Raw genomic sequence first — 21004 nt, forward strand, 5'->3', positions numbered from 1 at the left:
GGAGACGGCTGGGTCAGGGCAGGCAGGGGTTCGGTACCACAGAGGTGGTTCACAGGCAGCCAGGACGCAAGGCTGGTTGCACGTGCTGAGAGGCAGCTGTGCACAGGTGAGTTGAGTAGACTGAGGAGGGGGCGCAGCTGGCAGGAACAATGGAAAAATCCTGAGGGTTGGAAGACTGAACTGTATCCAATGAGTCCCAACTAAATCGTTTATAATTAATACTATTGTTTGAAAGTGAATTTATATTTCATTTTAAAACATGCAATCTAAAAGCTACAAACTACAGTTTTACCATACTGATAAGAAATAATAGCAGGGTTAGAATAAATCAAAACGCCGACCGTCCAATTCGAACTTCCGGGAATCAAAACCTCACACTAAAACTACGCTTCCCATGGTGCTTTGCGGCGACAGAATTATGCGCCGACGTTCCCTCATCCGACTGAAGCAGTAATCAATAACCTGTCGTAGGTCGCTTATTTCGATGAAAACACACGGGGAGGGTCTTCTCTTACTGCCTTTTATCCTAAATCTAGCAGCGTTATCGACTAGTGATCCGGAAAACAAAAATCACGCGCTAGCATTTTAGCTTAAAGCCCGACGCAGAAGACTTTTAAGTAGTGCAGGTAGCTAAAGTTAGTGATTTGATTCACCTGTGGCGGACCGAGACCTTCATGAGGCGGGGAGGGGAGCTGAGATGGAAGACTGGGATGGAGAGAGCCTTGTAGAAGCCCCTGAGTTGCCTCTGGAGGTGAGACAAACCCCGATTTCTATGTATTCATTAAGAAAAGGACGCTTTTATATTGACAGTACGTCCTCCAACACTTCCTGTAATAACGTCCTACATTGTGCAGACGTTCAGCCTCAAATCAAGTCCCATCGGACGGTAAAATGCTTGATTCTAATCTCTTTTTTGCAGGTGGTAGTTTATATCCTGAGTTTTCTCCGTAGCTCGGACAGAAAGGAAGCTTCACTGGTTTGCCGCAAGTGGTACAATGCTAGTCAGGATCTTCAGTTTCAGGTGAATCACTTCAGACAGGAGTCACACATCACATTATCATACATTTGGATGATCAAATCTAAAAAGTAAACCAGTCTTCAGAATGCCTGGGTTGAGCCCGTGTTTGCTCTCCTTCCTGCAGAGGAATGTTACGTTCAGCTTTCCAGCTTCCGCCTCGTCCTTGGAGCTGATCCGGGGCCTTGGGAGAAGGTCACGCTGCAGGCTAAGCATCAGCCAGCTGGATGGATTCAGCATGTCCAGACTGCTGCTTCAGGAGGTGCAACACACGATCGTGACGATCAGAAACGCTTCCCTGCCTTCGACGATGGTTGAAAGGATGACTGGAGAGGCTAGAGTAGAGCGCCGGACCATCCGAGTTTAGGAAGTTAGGTTGAGTAAAACAACAACGTGGCTTTCATTTTGCGGCCTTTGCTCTCCTATAACGGCTCCATTTACCTCCTCTGCCACACGCGTCCTCTCTGACTTACTGCCAGCCGTTAGTTTAGCTTCTTGGTTTCGTAATAACCAGTTCATTCGACCGTATTCACACCTTTTAGCCTCTGGATGACCATCGATAGCATTCTATCACTTGGGTGTATGCTAATCATCTAGCAATGATGCTGACTAGGAGTCCGAACTTGTCACATCACGGTCCAAAGGTCAGCTCAACTGTAAAACTTAATGACACTAATTACAGAACACTGTGGGCTTTTTTGTTGCCTAGAAGTGATAGAAACTGGAAGGAGAACCCCGCCTAAAATGAGGGTTGCTATAGAAATCGTGTCCCACATCCCATTTCCATTGTTTCCCTTCAGCCTTATCGCCCAACTGTTCCGCCTCACTTCCCCATCTTCATTTCAGACTGTTATTCTTTAAACGTTTCCCCGTCCACCTCTCTTCAGGTGGGTGCGTGCCTGGGACCAAAGCTGGAGAGCCTGGCCCTGCCCGGCAGCAGCATCGCCGAGGCCTCTCTGCTGGCCCTCCTCCCGTGCCTCACCTCCCTCCGGCGGCTGGACCTCGGGGGTCTGGACAGCCTCTTCATGTCTGGAGCTTTCCTCTCCAGGGAGGAACACCGGCGGCAGGTGCTCTGGATAGCTCGTCATGCTCCTCCGCTCTGATGCCTCTGGCTCCATTTAGCGCTTTAGTTAGCATCATGTGGCTTCTCACGAGTGCCTGGAGGCCAGTTAGGGCCTCGGTCACATGTTGCTGTAGTCGCGCAGCAACATTTAGCTTTAGCTAGGTTATTAGCATCAGAGCCGTGTGCCTTTGTCCGTGCACCTAAAACCCCAAATGTGACCCCCCCCTTCCAAACTCATTGTGTTTTATGTTGAACGTGTGTGTTTATGCAGTTGAAAGCGTAAGTGGTTCCTGTTTGAAACGGATCATCACACTCTTGTCTCCGAGGCGACGTTGATCCCTCCGTTTGCGCCTCCCTTGCAGGTCCGGTTGGCCCTGTCCGGTTTGGAGGAGCTGGATTTGTCGGATCTTCGCTACCTCTCCGACCTCACGTTCAACCGCCTCACCGGCTGCACGCCGCGCCTCCGCCGCCTTTCGTTAGCCGGGTGCCACATCGCCTTCGAGTTCGACCCGTACCGGGGCTGCCCGGTGGGCGCCGTGGAGGATTCGTCGGCGCTGCTGTCGCTGAGGAACCTGCGGAGGCTGCTGACGGAGCTGAAGCTCACTCTGGTCGCTCTGGACCTGAGCAGAACCTCCATAAGTCCAGAATCTCTTCGCTCCATCGCACAGGTCAGGATACTTCAGATTGCAGTCGTGTCTCTATTTTGTGAAATAATTAGACTTTGAATGCCACCGTGTTGTAGGTGCAGGGTTTGGTTTTAGAGGAGCTGTGTCTTCATGGCTGTAAGGAGCTAACGGACTACTCGGTGGAGGCTCTGGTGAAGCACCAGCCCGCCCTGCAGAGACTGGACATCAGCGCCTGCACCGAGCTGACCAACAGGTCCGTGGAGGCGGCGGCACACGGCCTGAAGAGGCTGACGCACCTCTCGCTCTCCGGCGACTGGAGGATAACAGAAAAAGGTGCTCGTCCTCGTATCAACCGCAATAGTCCTTTTGGACCCCCTCTTTACGCTGAGGGGCCTCATGTGGGCCGCAGGTGTCGCCGAGCTGCTGTCGGTGACGACGCTGAAGAGCCTGAACCTGTCCGAGTGTCTGCACATCAGCGGGACGGAGATGATCAAAGGTTTAAATTGCTCCGGCGCTGCCAGAGCGCAGCTGGAGTCCCTGAACCTCAAAAGCTGCATCTACGTCAGGGTGAGTCACGTTCTGGGTGCGCCCTGTGCCGGGGCGGGAAAAAAAAAAAGAGTGAGCTGCTCCTTGCGTCTCTTCAGGATTTCGCGGTGTTGTCTTTCACTCGGCACCTGGGGGAGACGCTCCGCGAGCTGGACCTGACGTCCTGCGCCAACCTGACCGACCTGTCGGCGTGCTCCATCGCCGCTCACCTTCGGAAGCTTGTGGTTCTGCGGCTCGCCAGGTGCAAGGAAATCACCGACTGTGGGCTGCTGGGCGTGGCAGAAGCCACCAGGAACAACGCTGAGCAGGAGATGGTGAGACTGACGGGGGGGGGGGGGGGATAAGAAACGGCTAAACGTTAGCGTCATTTCTGTTGCTGCTCAACAGGGGGACGAGGGTCCGCGGTTCACTGGGACCTTTGGCATCATGGGCTTCTTCAAGCCTCCTCGCCTGCCCTTTGAGGAGCGGCCCAAGGTGGTGACGCAGAACGACTTGGACCAGTTCCGGAATCACCCCGGAGCGTCTTTCTTGGCCCTCAGCAGGCTGGAGGAGCTGGACCTCTCGGCCTGCCCCAAGCTGACCGACAGCAGCATCACTCAGGTGGGTGTGCGGCGTCGCCTTCAGGCTGAGTCCACATATCACGGCTCTGCGTCTCCGGGCAGGTGGTGCGTTACCCCGACCTCCGCTCTTTATCCCTGACGGCGCTGACCGAGATCACCGACGCCAGCCTGGTGTCGGTGGCGCGGCACTGCCGGAGCCTCACCAGCTTGGCTCTCAGCTACTGCCCGGGGGTCAGCGACCGCGGGGTCGCCCAGGCGGCGCCGCACCTCCACCGGCTGCAGCACCTCTACCTCTCCTGTTGTGACAACGTGACTGACAGGTGAGTCCCCCCACGTGGCCTCTGGACCATCCTCTCTCTGACCTTTGACCCCGCCCCTCCAGGTCCCTGTTCCTGCTGCTGCAGCACTGCGGCCGTCTCCGAACGCTGGACGTTTCCAGGTGCAGAAGCATCGCCAGCACCACGGTGGATTTCCTTCAGTCACAGCTGCCTTTCCTGGAGAGTCTCCACTACTCAGTCTGACCACTTCACCAAGGGATCTACTGGATTACTTTGTTGTAATCTCTCTGTTTTGTGGGGTCTGGCACCTCCCCCTGCTACCAGAACACCTTCCAAGTTTTGTCTGTGCTGGGACTTGAACCAGGAACCTTCTGCTTCTCAGCTCAGCCGCACAACAGACCGAGCTACTGCCGCCCCCCTCCTCTAACGCCTGTCACCAACTCATGTTAGGGATCAGTAGATGCTCTTGATGGAAGCAACAAGTGCGTTTAATACCCTTTTAAACTAGTCAAAATCATTGACTCTAACCCTTTTAAGCTCATAACCACGGAAGTTGAACTGAAACGTGCGAGAAAAGTCACCTTTTGGCTCATATTTAAGAAATAAAGCAAAAGATTTAAAACAGAAGGAAAGAAAACTTTGGCTACTGTGTTTATTGCTGTATCGTTTGTGAGGTCATCAAAACCCCCACAGGATTTTCCGGTACCCTAAAGAGTCGTGGAGCGCCACGTCGTCAGACGAAACCCGACGGCTTCTGTCAGTTCTTGTCCAACTACGTCACATTATTGCCAAACACATCAAAAGGATCAATTCTTAAAATTCAATCATGATTTCTCGGCGCTGCATTGCAACACATTTGTTCTAACTCCAAAATGAGGTCAAATACGTCACTTTGTAATGCCAGATAAGGAAAACCCGCCCGGTACTCGACCCGATCACTGTAATAAAAGAAAAAAGACATCTGAAAAACATGCAGAAAGAAGACCAACGTCGTCTTGTGGCGCCCCCGTTCCCCAGCCGGAAGGAACGTGGCGTTCCTCGTTTCTCCCTCTGCAGAAACCTAAAACCAACGACGGGTCGAGACCCCGATGAGGACGTTGGGTCAGACTAGGTTCTTCTTTGGTTACGGCCCATGAAGCCGATAAAAGGATCCAGGAACTGGGCTAAAAACACCACGATGAAGTCCACGAGCAGCGTACCTACAGCCACAGAAGCTAAAACCATCTCTACCGCACGTATTTACCCTAATGATGAAAAACCAAGGTTACAGCCTCCAAATGTACCGGGCTGCTCGTGCACAGAGACGTTCCGTGGACCCTAAACCACATCGGATGGTCAGAAATATACGGTAAAAGCAGTAAAACCAAAGTACCGCGTCTGCAGCAGCTCCTGTGCTGAAGGAGACCCGGTGGCCCAGAAGAACCTGCCAGGGTTTGGAGTACATGCTAAAGGAATAAGTGCGTAAAAGCACAGCGCACACACACACACACACGCGCACACACACACGTATTTACACGTCCACGCACGCTAGTCTCAGTCTGGCAGGTCTCTACTGCTCCGTCTGGCTGAAGTCGTAGCAGAAGTTGAAGTTGCTCGGCGGTTTGGGGACGAGCGGCGCGCTGTCCGGGATGGGCACGTTCTCCAGGTCCAGGAGGCGGAGCTTGATTTCCATAGAGAGGAGGATCTCCAGCTCGCTGTGCATGGACTCGCTGCTCATCTCCCGTCCCAGGAGGACGTTCAGGCCGTCCGTCCACAGGCAGAACTGGCGGAGACAAAGCCGGGTTACGTTCCTACGTCCCCGCCCGGGGCCGGGTTTGTGGTTTTTGAGGGTTTTGCAGACTCACGTCAGTTCTGGAGGGAGCGATGAAATTCAGGCTGTACTCCTCCACATCGTAGGTGATGCTGAAGGCCAGGTCCAGCACCTCCTGCGGACAAACACAGCCAGACGTCAAACCCAGCGCAGGTGGACACACGCGGTACCCGAGGAGACGCCGCCCCGCCCACCTTGTTCTGTTTGCCTTTGTTCTCTTTCATGTGGGGGCAGTCTTTTCCCGTCAGCAAGCCTTTGATGTCTGCCACGGGAACTGAGGACGAGACGGTCGGACATGAGAAAAGGTTCGGCTCGGGTCCGCGCTCGGCCCGGCTTTCAACTCACTCTTCTCCTGGAGCGTCTCGATGGGCGGGTTGTCCACGTCGTCCTCCAAGTCGCCGTAGTGAAGCATCTTGTGATTGGGCGATAGGCGGCAGTACCACAGTTTGTCTGGAAAACAACCACAGAGGCGTTCAGGCGGGTCGGGGCTGCGTCCCCGGAGGTCGCTCCCCCCGTGCGCGGCGCCCGCTCACCCTGTCTCCGCCGGCTGCTGATCTTCCTGAACGTGGTTCCGTGACACAACCTGTGGAGCCTCTGCTGGCGGATCAGCTCCAGCAGCTCCGGCTTCAGACGCTCCTTCAGCTCCCTGCGAGCGTGACAAAAAGAGCTGAGTGGGCGGGCCGCCGCCACGGGCGCCGCGTTTAGGGGCAAACAATAACTGTGCGGGGGGGGGGGGGGGGCAGCAGAACTGCTGATCAGCTCTGCCATGCTTTTATTTCCCCACAACAATGCTGAAGAATTCCCCGTGCGTTCACATTATGGCCGATACAACGTCGCCACGGAGACGACGGCGTACTCACAGTACGGGCGGAGCCAGAGTCTCTTCCTGGTGCAGCCGCTCCGTCTGCCGCAGCTTGAGGATCTCGCTGTAGTTGAGCGTGTTGACCTTGTTCTTGAACAGCTCCAGGGACGTGGGCTTGCTGGACAACGTCCTGGTGATCTGCTCCCTCACCACCTGCATCACCTGCGGAGCCCAGATTTAAGGGGGAGGGTTTGAGACGGATGAGCTGGACCTGCTGGTGAGCAAGGCAGGGGATGACTGAACTCTGAGTTGGGAATTGATCCTCCAGACCGAGCAACGACGGCGTTGTTGACAAGCGTTGACCTTACACAGTGCAACAAGAGCTTAAATCTAAAATCCATAGTTCCCTACGCATCGCTGGAACAGACCAATCTATCAAACCAAATCCACGTCTGCGCCCGCTGACCTACAAACGCTCTTCTCACAGCGACATTGATCGTCAGCAATCATGTCAATCAGCGCGGTTCTGTCCAGATGGCCGGGGCCCAGCCCCACTCTGGTCCGTTAGAAACGCCTAAACTCAGGAGACCGAAGCACCAAAGCAACGACCGGATGGAATCGAGACTTTTAGGGTGAAACTGTGCAACCGGTGACTCTGGATCCCGGTAATCAGGGACCCAACCAGCTGCGTGATCTCACCGCTACGCCTGGTTTACTCCTAAACGAACAGAGCAGATATTCACCCCCAAAGGCAACAAGAAAGATGCTCCTTACCTCCATTTCTCCCCGCTCTCCCAATTAAACCAGTCAGAGACACAAGGATGATGGGCAGAGACCCTGATCACAGATCGCCTACAGTGGAGGTGAAGGCCTGTGTGTGTTTTGTAAACAGACACCCTGATACACACACACACACACATGCACGCCCCCACACGTCCCCCCTCCCACCCCTCCTGTCATTGAGCCGCTCCGGCCAATCGGATGGTTGCCTGGCAGCCGTCCACGGGGGCCTGAAGCGAGGCAGCACGTGCGCTTGTGTTAAATGTGTGGGAGGCGGGCGAGCGGCGTCCCCGCGGCTGGACGGACAAACGCGCCCGTGCGACTGGACGGAGGAAAGCGCCACTTATTTCTTAGGTTTCGGCTCCTCTGAGCTCGGGTGATTGACTCTTTGTCTCCATCATTTCCTTCTCGCGCTGCCTTTTTTGCTGCCTACCAGGCTTCTCTTTGTCGCCCTAATGCCCCTTTGTCCTTGCCCTAAAGCACCCTGGGTAGGGGGCGGCGAATCAAACAAAGGCACGCTCTGCCGGTCTGGCGAGCGGGACTCTGGTCCCGGTCCCGGGAGGCGGAAGGGTCAGAGAGATTTACGGGCGTGGGGCCAACACTTTGGGTCGTGATGGTGAACCAAAGCCCTTAAGCTCGGCTGGACTCTCCGCGTCTCCTCCAGACCAGAAGCCTCCTCCCGAAGCACCGGTTGACCTGTGAGAGTGGTGCACGTAACACACCCCTGGGGTCCACGGGACCAGATACAATTAGCATCACAACACACAGAGAAAGAGTCAAAGCTTCGCCTGGTTCACCGACCTGTGTGACGGAGCAGAGAACACTCCAGGGGGGCCCCTGGCTTCTCCGTGAGGACACCCTCCCCCCACCATCCCGTTCCTAGATGCCACATTTCACTGACCTTGTCAAAGTCTTCCTGGGTGGCTCTCATTTCTTTCCAGGTCTTGTTGAGAAGCTGAATGCAGACGCAGAAGAGCTCCTCCAGCAGCCGATCCTGGTTGAAGAAGATGGGGTGGTAGTCCGATCCCGTCTCCGAGGCTGCGGACAGGGGCAACGAGAGGGGGGGGGGGTCACATCAAGGCTTTCAGGCCGTTAAACGGGCAGCTGATCAGGACACGGCTCCACTCACGGGTCTCTCCGATACGAAGGATTTCACAGAGGATGAGTGTGAGCTGGATGCTGCTCCTGGCGAAGGGACACTCGTGTTTGTCTTCTCGGCTGCTGTTTTCCAACACAAACTGGGGAAAGAGTCGAACAAAGAGAGTCCCGGTGAGATCCTGCTCTTATTGTCCTCTTGAAAGGGCTGAAAAAGCAGCAGAGACGCCCAGCTCACCCGACTGTAGGCGTCGGGGTAGCGCCTGGCAAAATAATACATGGTGTCCAGAGCCAGGAGACCCGGGGGGGTTCGTACCAAATCCTGGCCGGGGTTGCTGTTGTTCTGGAAGGAAACGGGCCGTTACTGTGACGACACTACACAGATATAAAGGTGCAAAAGAAGGGCGACGGCGGCAGAGCGCTCACGGAGAAGCCCAACTTCTTGAACTCTTTGGCGCAGAGGGAGCGGCGCCTTTCGTGGCTCAGGCTGCTCTCGCTCTCGCATTCGAACGCGAGCTGGCGTAGACCGTGAAGGACGTCTCGCTGCTCCTGCAGAGGGAGGAGGGAGAAAAGTGGGAACGCGTCGCACATTAGGATAAAAAGTCAGCGGCAACACACAGGGGATAATCGTGAAAATGTCGATATTTGTGTCTAAAAAGGGAACTTGTTCTCTTATGTAGCACAGATGAGGGAGATTCAAATGAAGATTATCAGGAAAACAATTAAGGTGAGAAAAATCATAAGCTCAAACCCTGTAATAGGTAACTGCCTGGTGTGGTTGCTATGGCGATCTCCTCAAGGTAAAAGACAGCCAGTTAACGCTGGTTACACTCGCATACATTGCTAGAGCAGTTGTCCATTTTACAGTACAACTATATGTTTTGTTTATGACCTAAACGGCATCACCACAATCATTAATTTAATGTGGGATAGAATAAAGCAGCACGGACCAGTTTGGTCTGGTTTAGAATTACATGTATGGAAAATTGAGTTGTGGAGGGGGGGGGGGGCTCACCTGGTTGTAACAGTCCAAGGGCACCATCATGCGTTTTTCCAGGTGGTTCAACGTAATGGACTGCAGGACGTACAGGTAGTGGGCCATCTCGTCCTGGACGGAGCCAGAACTGTGGATGATGTTCTGAAGAACAGCACAATTACAATTATAAATGGTCCAAACCACTGCGATTTATATGATGTGCAATACAAGGAAAATTAATTTAAAAATGCAACGTTACTTTGTAAATGTACTGGCGGAGATTCTTCTTACTCATGAATGCAAATATTTCCTGGAAAGACAGAGAAGAGACGGTTGACGCAGTTGCGCGTTTCCGCCACCGGGTGGCGACATCGGGTCGGCAACAGCGCGATGGGGGCTCAGCTCGCCGGACTTTGACCTCTATGATAAAACCCTCTCTTGCTGGTACATGCGTCTGTAACTCAGCCTCTCCTTGTTCAAGAATAATTTGCTGATAAGAATGCTGAACAAAGAGCGATTGAGAGGAAATGGACGGGGCTGAATGACGGAGCTGTGACTGTTGGTACAATGAGAGGAGCAGGAGCAGAACCGTGGAAGAGAAAGACACATCTGTCTGCAGGGAAGCCAAGATTGACGGGGAAATGGTAGAGACGCGGCCCTGCGGGGGGCTCGTGTGCACCGCTGCCCCGCTGGTGCTAAGTCACCCCGCACCGACGCTACAGAAATGAGCGTAATTCACAAAGGGCACAAAAGGTTCAAGTCTGCACACCGAAACACCACGAACGCTCAAAATAAAAGGAGAAGGAAGAGGAAGTTGATTAAACAGAAAGTGAGAAACACGCAGCGGCGGCACCTGTCTGTCTGAGTCCCCGGCCGTCTGCAGCAGCGCCATCAGCAGCGCCATAGCTTTGGTCTGAATCTGCTGGTTTGTCCTGGGGACGGAGGAGAAGGGCAACAGTCGGGGCTTTTAAAACAACCGCTCGGACTGTTGGCGGCCAACAAAACCGCTCCTGACACGGGCGCTTACACTTGGAGGTGGGCGATGAGCCGTTCCATCGTTACTTCCTGTTTGACCTGCAGGAACAGACCATGGCTACTCAGCACCATGCTCTCCAGGATGTCCAGGGACACCTGCTGTATGGAGGCATCGGCAGGTTTGGCATTAACGAAGCCGGCAATCTGGGAGAGCAACGAGGAAACAACAGGAAGTGGGAGAGAGAAGATGAGAACACGAGCTTTCATGAGGAAAACGAAGCAGGAGGAGGGAAAGATTCGACACCTTCTTGATGAAGACAGACGAGAGGTTCTCCCAGGAAACGATCCCGTGATCCATCAGTTCCATGAAGGCGGTCAGGGTGTGGGTCATGATCACGTTACTCCTGAAAGACACAAACGTTTAAACACACGTAAGAGTCAAGCAGAATGGAGGAGGACGCCGTCACAGCTCCTCCGCGGGGGGGGGACTCACTCGTTGGACTCCTCCACGATCTTGACCAGCACCAAGTGTCCGTCTCGGCTGATGAACTCCTGCGCAAAGGTCACGTCCGTGGAAACGCTGGCCAGCTCCTTCAGCGAGTCGCAGCGCACGCCCGAGTCCGAGCTCTGGATGCCCTTGTACAGGTCCTCAGCACAGCGGCCCTGCGGCGGAACGCACGAAATGAGGCTTCTGGGCTCCATCGAGGCTTCGACGGGGCCTGATGCAGACTCACCGGTGCCTTGGTCAGGCGCAAAATGTAGCCGTTCTTGATGTCCAGGCGGTTCTACAGACGCACAAGAAGACACGTTTAAAAATGGAGGACTGATGCTAGCAAACCGCGGCGCCTGCGTTGCTCATGACGACACTCGCCGACCAATCCAGGGTGGCCTTCGCCCATACGTGCGCCCTCCCCATGACCCCGGACGTGGCCGACCACGCCGCGCTCACGCCGGGTCGCGTCCCACCTGGTAGAAACGGCTTTCATCAAGGGAAGCGGAACCCCAGGTGAAAGTGTCGTCTACCTGTTGGACAGAAAACCTGGCCCGGACCCCGCCGTGGAGGACCGGACCTGCCCAACCCCGCGGGCTTCGTTTGCTACAATAAAACACGTGTGATCACGTGACATCGTGCGAGCTCATCTTTAAAGTACGAATAAACTCACCGATTCGGTGATGTATGTTTGAACCCCGTCGGCGTACTGCAGAGCGTAGTTCTCGGGCCCGGGGAGATTCCAGCTGGCAGGAAGCAGAGAAAAAGAACATTAATGAGGGTGGGCGAGACCCCGGTGCTGCGGCTAATATCTCCTTACCCATCACACACTTCCTTGATCACAGCAGAAAGAGGCTTTTTCTGTGAACGGAGGCACCAAAACAGTCAGAAACGGAAGCCATTCGACTATAAAGAGACACCTGCTGCACGCATGCTTTCAGGTTTAGAACGCAGTCTGCTTTCCCTTTCGGGGGGGGGTGTGTTCTCTCTGGCTGTTGTCTGCAACCTCACCCTCGGGGGCCAGATCCTTCTGAAATAAAGAGCCAGACGACCTCCCCGTCTGACTCTGGGCTATCCTGCTATTAGTGGTGAACCAGTCAAAATGGCTTCTGGTCCTGTGGTGGACCCAGTGTGGCGGCTCTGTTATTAGTGGTATCCAGGAAGGTCAACCAATCAGATGTGTTTATTAGGGTTGGCCGGGCTCGGGACAGAAAAATAAACGCACCCTGCAACAACACCCCCGAAAGCCGTTGGTGCCGCTCGAGAAAGGAAACAGCACAGCGGATACTTACGCCATAGTGAAACCTTCAATTTGGGCTTCTGCCGCTCTACCCCCAGGCTGGCAAACCCCACATCCACTCACACCCTCCCCGAATGAGCTGTATCGGTGTCACAGACACCCTGATGGGATCCAGCGTCTCGTGTGTGTGTGTGTGTGTGTGCGTGTGTGTTACCTGGTCCAGCTGTATGAGCTGAGGTAAGGCCCCAGGCATCTGGATGGCTATCTTCACTATGTCCTTCTGCTGTGGCATCTTGGCTTCACCACGATCCAGCTGTTAAACAGAAGAGAAACCCGCCGCGTTACAGCGTTTAATGAATCCGACCCGAGTAGGAATCCAAAGTTGGGGCCAGGAATTCCAAAGAGGACCTTCTAAACCGCGAGGAACCTATTGAGGATCACTGTTTTGGCTTTTCCGTCGGGCATTATCGCGGCCCAATAAAAGCCCCCGACAAACGAGGCCTGTGTGTCAGCGGCCGACTCTCACGCTCGTGCACGGATCACCCACGCTTCCTCTACGGCCCTCATTCCCCGAGGACACACAAGAAACGGTTGTTTTGAATCCGACCCTCCCCCCCCCCATTCCCATTCCCAGTCCCACTCCTGCTCACTGGGAAACCAATGCAGCTGCATTCTTCTGCACATCTGGGACGGAGGAGAACGGCTCCGGTTGATTCACGTGTGCGCGAGGCCGGCTGAGTGTTGGAGTCAAGGGTAGAACTGTTCTGGTACCACGGACGGGCGGGACGGAGGTCCCGGCGAGGACGCGTCTCAGACAGGACCGCGGTTCTGAACCCTCAGAGTTAAAGTTCAATCACATGAACAGAACACACAATAACACAATTCACCTCTTTTTAACAGCACAACTAACACTTTAGAAAAGTGCGACTTGACAGTAGCATTAAAAGCCCCCAGTGTTGCCCCCCCAGGGGGCAGCTGGGGCAGCAGCAGGTGGAGCGGAGCGTCCCAGATGTCCCCCTCAGCAGCAGCATGAATATTTCATCAGCACGGCGTGATTGTGAGACACTCGCTAAATAAATGTCTGCGGTTTTTATCAGGGCGGGTTTCCTCTTTGGGCTCAGGCGTCGGGGGCTGGGGGGGGGGACGAGGCTCCGCGACCTGCCCGTGCACGCTCCAGGCGCCGGGAAAAAGCTGGGAACGCTGGGAAAAAGTCTCTGGACGCGTTGACATTCTTGCCTTTACATTAGGACAAGACGCAGCTCGTTTACCGGCAGGAGCGCTGACTCATGTGGTGACACATCTCGCCGAAAGTCATCACAATACCGGAAAATAAGACACGAAAAGGTCAAAATATTCAACACCGCCCTTGAAGACACGTTCACGCCCCTTCCCGGGCGACCTGGGGAGACCCGAGACGTCACGCGTGTTCAAAAATGTCCACATGTCCAGACTGTCTCCAACAAACAGGAGCTTCCAACAGGCCCTCATAAGAGTAGTAACACCCCCAACACAGAGGTGTGTGTTTGCACACACACACCCACACACACACACAGGTGATTCTACGTGTTGGACAAGCAGGACACGTCTTCCCAGTTGTCCAGAGGGACGCATGTTTGAGGACGTGGGGAGCTTCAAATGAATGATTAGAATCTCCAGTGTGGTCAGCAGCTGTCAGGACCTCAGTGGCTCCACGAGCACTTTGCTTCATTAAGCTCCAAACCAGCAGCCCCTTTGTTAGGCTGCAGACTGTGTGTGTGTGTGTGTGTGTGTGTGTGTGTGTGTTCCAGACCCCCTGGACTCACAGACCCCCAGTGCACAGTGTGTGTGTGTGTGTGTAAGTGTAGGGGGAAGAGCTCTCAGCTGCCTGAAATTCCTAACCTGACATGGTACCCCACACACACACACACACACACACACACACACACACACACACACACACACACACACACACACACACACACACACACACACTCTGGGTGAAGTGGCTGATTCTTTCCGCGCGGATTAAATAAATCAAACAATCGCATTTCGTCCGTATTATTTCCAAAACTGTCATTTTAAGCTAAATGACGAAGGTGGAAACAAGGTGATACTTAAAACCTTAACTGGACTCACATACGGCTGGAAGCACCTGTAGCAAGGGTGTGTGTTTTAGAGAGATTGTGAGGGTTTAAAGCAGCGTCCCCCCCCCCCCCCGACACACACGGTTCTGTCCTACCTGGTTGGAGAAGACAAGTCGAGGCTACTGTCCTGCAGGAACCAGCGCAGTTGGAGCGACGAACATCGGAAATAGTCCCGTTTCTCCCGTAAAACGCCAACTCGGGCCGAAGTTTCGTTACTCAAAAAGCCACATTTCGAGTTCACGAACTCTGGCCAGAAAACTCCCTGTGATTTTAGATCTCAGGAAAGATTAGTTAGCGTAAAAGTTCCGGGTTGGTAAGACTCGTTTACTCGGGTTTGATCAAAAGCAGCATATTTAGAGGACCCGCTTCCGGTTACGACTTTCAAAATAAAACATTTCCGGTTATAGTTCGAAGAATTGCCGACAAATAAATCACCGACAAATCAAATGATGATGTTTATTTGAAATCCATGCTTTGATTTAAGGTTTTATCTTGACGTTGTCATGACTGTACTTTCATGAAACCCCCGATTTATAACGCCTTCCGTGTGCTGCAGCTTTTATTTTGAAATTTGAACACAGGCCACTTTAGCCTAAACCAAACCTACTTTACTTTCCACATTTCCAAGAAGTAAAAAGATGAACTGCTTCAAACTAGGAGCGGTTATAGCCGCCCCCTGCTGTATCTGCCCATTTACAGCATTTTCTCACGGTATGAAATCTGTCACCGCCGACACATCGCAGACCAAGTTTCATCAACCCCGGAAAGCTCAGGTTAAATTTAGACTTTATACTAAATTTCTGCTTACGCTGTTTCCCCATCGGTTTTCCACTGAAAGGGGAATCTTGCATTAAACTCTACGGTTTAATACAAGATTACTCCTATTACCCAGGAGAACAAGATCGATCCAAGCCCAACGTTAAGAGATTCCTGCTTCTTTAATGTTGGAAAAAGTGAATGTTTTGATCTACTCGTGTGGTTTCATTCATATAAAGATGACTGCCCGGTGTTAAAACAAGACCAATGTAGTCTTTAACCAGATACTACCAAAGTTTATTTTCTGCGGTGCGATGCATTAACACCTCAACAACTTGGTAGCTTGTTAAAAACAGTTCCACTCAATCTCTCTCTCTCTCACACACACACACACGCACTCTCCCTGGCTACGGTATTGAAGGTTTAGGCAAACTCACAACCCTGCACGGACTAGTCCTCTAAAGATGAGTGAGTTTTCTGTCCAGTGATGTAAAGTGCAATGATGACACCAGGGTTTCCTTTAAGATAAAGCATTGAGGTTTGCGGATAAACGGCCAAACCGAGACGTTTACGTCCCAGTTGGTGGTAGTATATAACTATAGGTATAAAAATAAATGCTATTCTATACAAGCAACAGCGAGGGATATACAGCAAAGGCTGTATACACACACACACGCACGCACGCACGTCAACCAGGGGAAAAAAAGCACAGGACATTAAAGGCTGTGAAATATGAACAAAGCAGATATACATTAACGATGACAAAGCAAATGAATTTATGGAGATAGGTAGCATTTCTGGGCAGAAACATGAAAAAAAAAGAAAAGATCAGTGCCAAATATACAAAAGAATTTTTTCTCATGGTGTCGTGTCTATAATGAGCGCTTTAGTAAAAACACATCACATACATACATGCCTTTGTACATACAAAGAGCAGAGTACAACGGTGTCTATAATACACAGGAGAACTGAAACAGATGAACCACACACGGGAATTTAAGTGGGATAAAATTCTACACGTCTGTTGGACACGGGGCCGACAGAAATTTCCAAGATCCAAAAGGTCAGAGGTCAACATAGGTTGATGGAGAAGGGGTCAAAAGCTGGTTCTAGAAGAAGTAGGCAGCGTTCAGGTACCGTTGCCACATTCCAAAGGCTGTTAGTGGACGCCTCCCACACTGACCAGTTTGATCCGGACCAACGCCACCTCAGGGGTGCAGCGCCCGTTTCCCCCGCTGCCTTTCGTCTATCGGCGACACCTACGGCTCCACACCAACGCGGGTTCGTTCGCGGGTGATCGTTTTGTGTGCCGGTAATACAAAATATATATTCTCTATGTACATGAGGACGATACATAATTACACAGATGGACTGTGGTGGCGCAGGAGCAGCTGCTGGGTGATGGAAGCTCTGTTCCTCTGCCACCACTCTTTACCTGATAGGAAACGGTTGTCGTAATGTGTCCCCCCCTGCTGGAGATGTCGAGTACACACACACACACACACACACACACACACACACACAGACACTGAATATCCACACACTCACACAGGAAAGCCGATACATAAACAACTATAATACATATGAATCCAAAAATATACTTCTTCTGTTTTCCCCCCAGGTTTCCTTAAAAATAGCTAATTTGAATGTTTGGTTCTGGCCGGCCTTCCTCCGGGAGGCCAAACACCAACGACCGGGGGTCAGAGGTTGAGGATGGGGACGTCGAAAAGGTCGCACAGGCCTTCCGTCTCGTCCAGGTTGTATATGTAGTCGTGGTCGCTGGGTGGCGGCGACAGACGAAGGAGAGGCGAGAAGACTGGGAATGAACCGACAGGAAGTGATGAGACGCTGGGATGGGGAGCGGATCCCATCTCTGGGCGCTTTTAGGCCTTTTCTCCGACGAGCAAAACTCACCTTCTGATGACATCAAGTCCTCCAACAGGTCTCCGCTGATCTCTGTTGGAAAGCGAAGGAGAGGAGAGGTGATTCTTTAATGTGCAGCAGGACGCCGCTCATGGGCAGGAGGAGGTTTACCTTTCGTGGGATCAAACATGTCGGAAAGTTCTTTTGGAAAGTCCAACACTGGAGGAGAAAGCACAGCGATACTTCAATCACAGAGCCACAACAGTGAGCTGCAGGATTCCTCAGGCTTGAATCCTCCCGTAGTTTAATAATAAAGCCGTTGACAGATTAATTACACGCGCGTAACGAGCTGCAACGTGCAGCACTCACACTCGGAGGGATCCGACTTGACCGGTTCAAACACGGCAGAAGCTGAAGAGGACGCGGATCCGTCCAACGAGGCCGAGGACAGGAGCTGCTGAGTGGCGGCTACCGGCGTCTCCGTGGCTGGAGCGAGAGGCGAGCTGCTGGGGGCGTCTGAAACCGGAGAGACGAGCGATAAATGTCGCCACGCCACGGCAGGGACGGTTCCGTTTGGAGTCCAGGCCGGTCAGAATCAGAATCGCCCGACCTTGGACACCAAAACCAGCGGCTACAGGGGTAGCACTGACCCTCCCAACGCTAACGTGGGCAGAAATTCCCCCAGTGAACCTCGTCACTTTAAAACAATCCACTTTAACCAGCGTTTAATGTAAACATGTGTGCAGCTAGGAGGCTCAGAGCCACACGGTACATATAAAACCACTCTTTTTAAGTCCCTTTAATATCAATAACCACGCTTAAGCCCCTTTAATTGCCCGTTTTCTGCTTAATTCCAAAGCAATAACCTTAACTTCCTAGATCCCACAGTGGAGAAACGGGCTCGTTTGTACAGTGGTACCATCAGAACTCCAGGAGGAGATCAGGATGGATGGAACCATCATCGACTCTAACAAAGAAAGAGGAATAAACACACTCTACTATAATGTTAAGAACCAAAGCGCCGTGAGTCCGTTGATTCCTACCTGTAGACGGGACCGGCGGGATGGCCGCGGCCACGGGGGCGGGTTTTACAGAAGCTGCTGCGGCTGATTTCAATACCTGAAAGGTGAAGGGGGGGGGGGGGGGGGGGGGTACGGGACAACGTGAGTCAACGCGAGGCGGAAGAGTCGGTTGGAAAACAAAAGTAGAAAACGTGACAGACCTGGGACACGGAGGGCTGGGAGGCCGGCGTCAGCGCTGGCGTTGGGAGGCTTTGGAGGATTTCATCTGGGGGGGGAACTGGCAGCACAACTGGGGAGGCACTGGATGGGTCTTTGTTGACCAGTAGAACCTCAATGGGACCGGTCGAGCTTTTCAGGTGGATCTGGTACTTCCTCTGCCCGTTGGGAATCTAAAGGACACGAGAGCCCGCTGTGATACGTGACACAAGGGCGGCTGGATGAGGGGGCAGGACCACACGGGCAGCTCACATAACCTACAGATTCCGGTATGGGAACTTCTAGTTGTGTACCAATAGGAGCCCGGATTGCCAGCAGGGTGTCTCCTGGGGATAAAGGAGGGAGGGTGGTGAGCACCTTGGACTGTCAGGACACAGACAGACTAAACCACAATTAGAAAAACCCACCTTTGAAAGCGCCACAAAGGTCTTCGTGCTTCACGTATGCCAAAGTTAGACTGTGTTAAGGCTCAATTTCAGTCGTGTGTGTGTGGTGCGTAGCTCAAAAAAACAGGATAAACGCTTCTGGACCACGAGCTGCAAGGATATGGACTGTTGTTGGAGTCATCTGTGACATTTTTGATGCTTTGCTGGACCCAGACTCTCTGCTGGTCCAGCTCGTGTTCCCTGAGAGCGAGGTCATCCAGCTCAGCCTTGAGATCTATCAGCTTATCTGCTATTTCTCTGGTGTTGCAGCCTGGGCCTACACCCCTGAAACAGAAGAGCAAAGCATGGCGTTGTACATTGAGCCTCTGATACTCGATGCTTTCCAGCCGATACATTAACAGAACGCAGCTGAAACGGTCTCTAATCTCAGCTAAAACGTTCGTTATACGACAGCGTTGAGTCCTTCCATCACCCGACTGGGGACTTACTTCCACTGGATGCTGTTCTTAGACTTCTTCTCAATCAATCCAATTCCCTCCAACACATTGGTGATGTCGTAGATGCGTCGTTTCTGTCGGACTGCCAGCGTGTCGGCTGCCTGGACCACAAGAGGAAGAAAAACAACGTTTATTAAGAGTCGCTGCCGCTTCAAAAATAGGGACTGGAGAGCTGAGTGCAAGCGTAATGCAACCACAATTCCCCCCAGTCCCTTCTCAGCCCAACTGCTTGCTGATAACCACACGGTGGCTGCCGATACCCACATATTATATCATTTTTCACCAAGACTACACGAAGCAGCCGGATGACTGGAGTTTTAACAGTTAATAGACCTCATTTATAGACTCGTAACATCCAAGGAGGGTGAAATTCTAACTCTTAGTTTTACTCAATAGCAGGAAAGCCAATTATTTTATTCTTTAATATGTTTTTTTTTGAAGAAACCAATTTAAAATATACATATTAAAGGGCTTGGTTATAATCTAGAATATATAAATTTGTGCAAAACAAATTCCAGAATTAGTTTTGGGGTTTTTTTTTTTAGAGCAAATTGCTGTTGGTGGGAACTAAAAGTAGTTTCTGGTGTCAGAAAAGTTGCATTTGGAGCCTGAATAAAGCAGCTCGCTACCCGCACGCTAGCGCGCGTTTACGCCCCTGCAGCTCAACACAAGCCGGGCGTTGATGCCGCGGAACGGCGGACGAGCTCCCAAGGAACAAAAATGTCCATGTGCGCAGATCCAGCGGCATCGGAACGACAAAAGATGACCCACTTTTTAAACTTAGAATCTGCAGGGGGGCAGAGCCCGAACAGTTGGCCGGAGTTCTTCAAACGAAGGGCTGCTTTTAACCTCACTTTGCCAACTTTTCCCAGACACGAACATGCTACGCCATAAAGGCAGATGTGTGAAAGTAGCCGGGGTGGCGCGTTTACAGGGTCAAAACGTCGATCGGGCATTAAAATCCACATCTGTCACACGGGCGGGCTAAGCTAACAAGGAAGCTAGCGAAAGTGCACCTCACCCGGGCAGGCAGGCTCGGAATGACATGTGCTAGCTAACAACAAAAGGCTTCGAGCTGCATGCTCACCGCTTTCAGGTCCAACACTCCGTCCTTTGCCTCCTGTAATAAAGTCACAAACTTCGTGGTGAGCAGCCCCAGACTTTTCTCGTGTCTACTGGGGGTCTGCGGTTGCAGCGAGTCCCCCACAGCTCCCAGTTCGCCTCTATTACTGGCCGATTCCAGCTCCATCATCACTCGGGACCAGCTTCGTACTTCCCCCCCTGCCTTCCCGGCCGAACCCAGCCAGCGAGTCCAGGAAAGCGATCCCCCAGCGCCGCAGTAAACCAACCAGAATGCCGACGAGAGTGTGGCGGCTATCGGGGTGTTTCGGGGCGTCAGTCCGACCCGGTTTCCTCCTAATATCAGTGGATCCCAGGGATCGGGGAGCGAGGCGATTCAATGAGCGAGCGTTCGCCAGCCAGAGAGCCGTTGGCCACGCGAGGTATGACGGGACAGTTCAATCGTCGCAGGGGTCGTCTGCAAATTCTTGCACCGATTCAAAAAAACACGGTACGAGTTTTATAATCTATAAAATGTGAAAACGTTATATCGATCCTCGCCGCGTTAAATCGGTATATTTGAAACGCCCAGTGGCTATGGGGTTTTATTTTGGCATTTATCAAGGGTTCCAAGACGATACTTGTTTCGCTGTCAGAAGAGTCACTTTTGGACACTCCCTTAAGTGCTCAAACTTGAAGCAGGCGCACGCGCGCGTTCACGCACACATAATTTCAACATCCGTGCTTTCCCCTCAACAATAATAATAATAAAAAAAAGGAGTTGACAAAACCTGTATCTTTTTGTCGTATACACATTTTAGCAATA

General features: G+C 52.5%; 3 protein-coding genes across 4 annotated transcripts; 1 reads left to right on the forward strand and 2 right to left on the reverse strand.

Annotated features, from left to right (window-relative positions):
* The first annotated feature begins 371 nt into the window (after window positions 1-371).
* Window positions 372-4725, forward strand: fbxl9 (F-box and leucine rich repeat protein). The gene is made up of 11 exons (XM_011606829.2): window positions 372-751; window positions 920-1021; window positions 1143-1277; window positions 1903-2082; window positions 2441-2746; window positions 2821-3037; window positions 3114-3271; window positions 3349-3564; window positions 3638-3850; window positions 3913-4130; window positions 4193-4725. The coding sequence occupies exons 1-11, from the start codon at window positions 698-700 to the stop codon at window positions 4329-4331; spliced, it is 1938 nt and encodes a 645-aa protein (XP_011605131.1). The 5' UTR covers window positions 372-697; the 3' UTR covers window positions 4332-4725.
* On the reverse strand, window positions 4561-14731 carry elmo3 (engulfment and cell motility 3). Its single transcript, XM_003966994.3, has 21 exons — window positions 14475-14731; window positions 12471-12569; window positions 11837-11877; window positions 11690-11762; window positions 11261-11311; window positions 11020-11189; window positions 10831-10930; window positions 10579-10730; window positions 10405-10483; window positions 9811-9861; window positions 9591-9713; window positions 9002-9124; window positions 8814-8918; window positions 8610-8718; window positions 8382-8518; window positions 6759-6922; window positions 6432-6544; window positions 6244-6348; window positions 6093-6172; window positions 5933-6013; window positions 4561-5850 (listed from the first exon to the last, which is right to left on the reverse strand). Exons 2-21 carry the CDS (start codon window positions 12546-12548, stop codon window positions 5638-5640), a joined length of 2148 nt encoding a protein of 715 aa, XP_003967043.2. The 5' UTR covers window positions 12549-12569; window positions 14475-14731; the 3' UTR covers window positions 4561-5637.
* Window positions 14732-15415: 684 nt separating this feature from the next.
* e2f4 (E2F transcription factor 4) lies at window positions 15416-20643 on the reverse strand. Of its 2 annotated transcripts, none has more exons than XM_011606831.2 (11): window positions 20207-20643; window positions 19111-19220; window positions 18785-18946; window positions 18644-18687; window positions 18489-18562; window positions 18221-18409; window positions 18042-18117; window positions 17368-17514; window positions 17170-17217; window positions 17050-17091; window positions 15416-16951 (listed from the first exon to the last, which is right to left on the reverse strand). In XM_011606831.2, exons 1-11 carry the CDS (start codon window positions 20369-20371, stop codon window positions 16836-16838), a joined length of 1173 nt encoding a protein of 390 aa, XP_011605133.1. In that variant the 5' UTR covers window positions 20372-20643; the 3' UTR covers window positions 15416-16835. The 2 variants fall into 2 exon arrangements, with proteins under 2 accessions (XP_011605133.1, XP_003967075.2); XM_003967026.3 differs by having other exon boundaries at window positions 18498-18562; window positions 20207-20641.
* Window positions 20644-21004: the final 361 nt, after the last annotated feature.

The sequence above is a fragment of the Takifugu rubripes genome, chromosome 9 (genome assembly GCF_901000725.2).
Source record: "Takifugu rubripes chromosome 9, fTakRub1.2, whole genome shotgun sequence".
NCBI lineage: Eukaryota > Metazoa > Chordata > Actinopteri > Tetraodontiformes > Tetraodontidae > Takifugu > Takifugu rubripes.

What these genes read in the sequence shown, in the direction of transcription:
- fbxl9 (XM_011606829.2), top strand. Translation starts at nt 698, where the DNA reads ATGGAAGACTGGGATGGAGAGAGCCTTGTAGAAGCCCCTGAGTTGCCT. An exon ending in CCAGACTGCTGCTTCAGGAG is followed by an intron (nt 1,278 to 1,902) that starts GTGCAACACACG and finishes ACCTCTCTTCAG; the next exon opens with GTGGGTGCGTGCCTGGGACC. An exon ending in ACAACGCTGAGCAGGAGATG is followed by an intron (nt 3,565 to 3,637) that starts GTGAGACTGACG and finishes GCTGCTCAACAG; the next exon opens with GGGGACGAGGGTCCGCGGTT.
- elmo3 (XM_003966994.3), bottom strand. Translation starts at nt 12,548, where the DNA reads ATGCCACAGCAGAAGGACATAGTGAAGATAGCCATCCAGATGCCTGGG. An exon ending in CTCATCGCCCACCTCCAAGT is followed by an intron (nt 10,484 to 10,578) that starts GTAAGCGCCCGT and finishes CTCCGTCCCCAG; the next exon opens with GACAAACCAGCAGATTCAGA. An exon ending in TCAAGAAGTTGGGCTTCTCC is followed by an intron (nt 8,919 to 9,001) that starts GTGAGCGCTCTG and finishes GTTTCCTTCCAG; the next exon opens with AACAACAGCAACCCCGGCCA.
- e2f4 (XM_011606831.2), bottom strand. Translation starts at nt 20,371, where the DNA reads ATGATGGAGCTGGAATCGGCCAGTAATAGAGGCGAACTGGGAGCTGTG. An exon ending in GATGACTCCAACAACAGTCC is followed by an intron (nt 18,688 to 18,784) that starts ATATCCTTGCAG and finishes ACACAGTCTAAC; the next exon opens with TTTGGCATACGTGAAGCACG. An exon ending in CATGTTTGATCCCACGAAAG is followed by an intron (nt 17,092 to 17,169) that starts GTAAACCTCCTC and finishes GCTTTCCAACAG; the next exon opens with AGATCAGCGGAGACCTGTTG.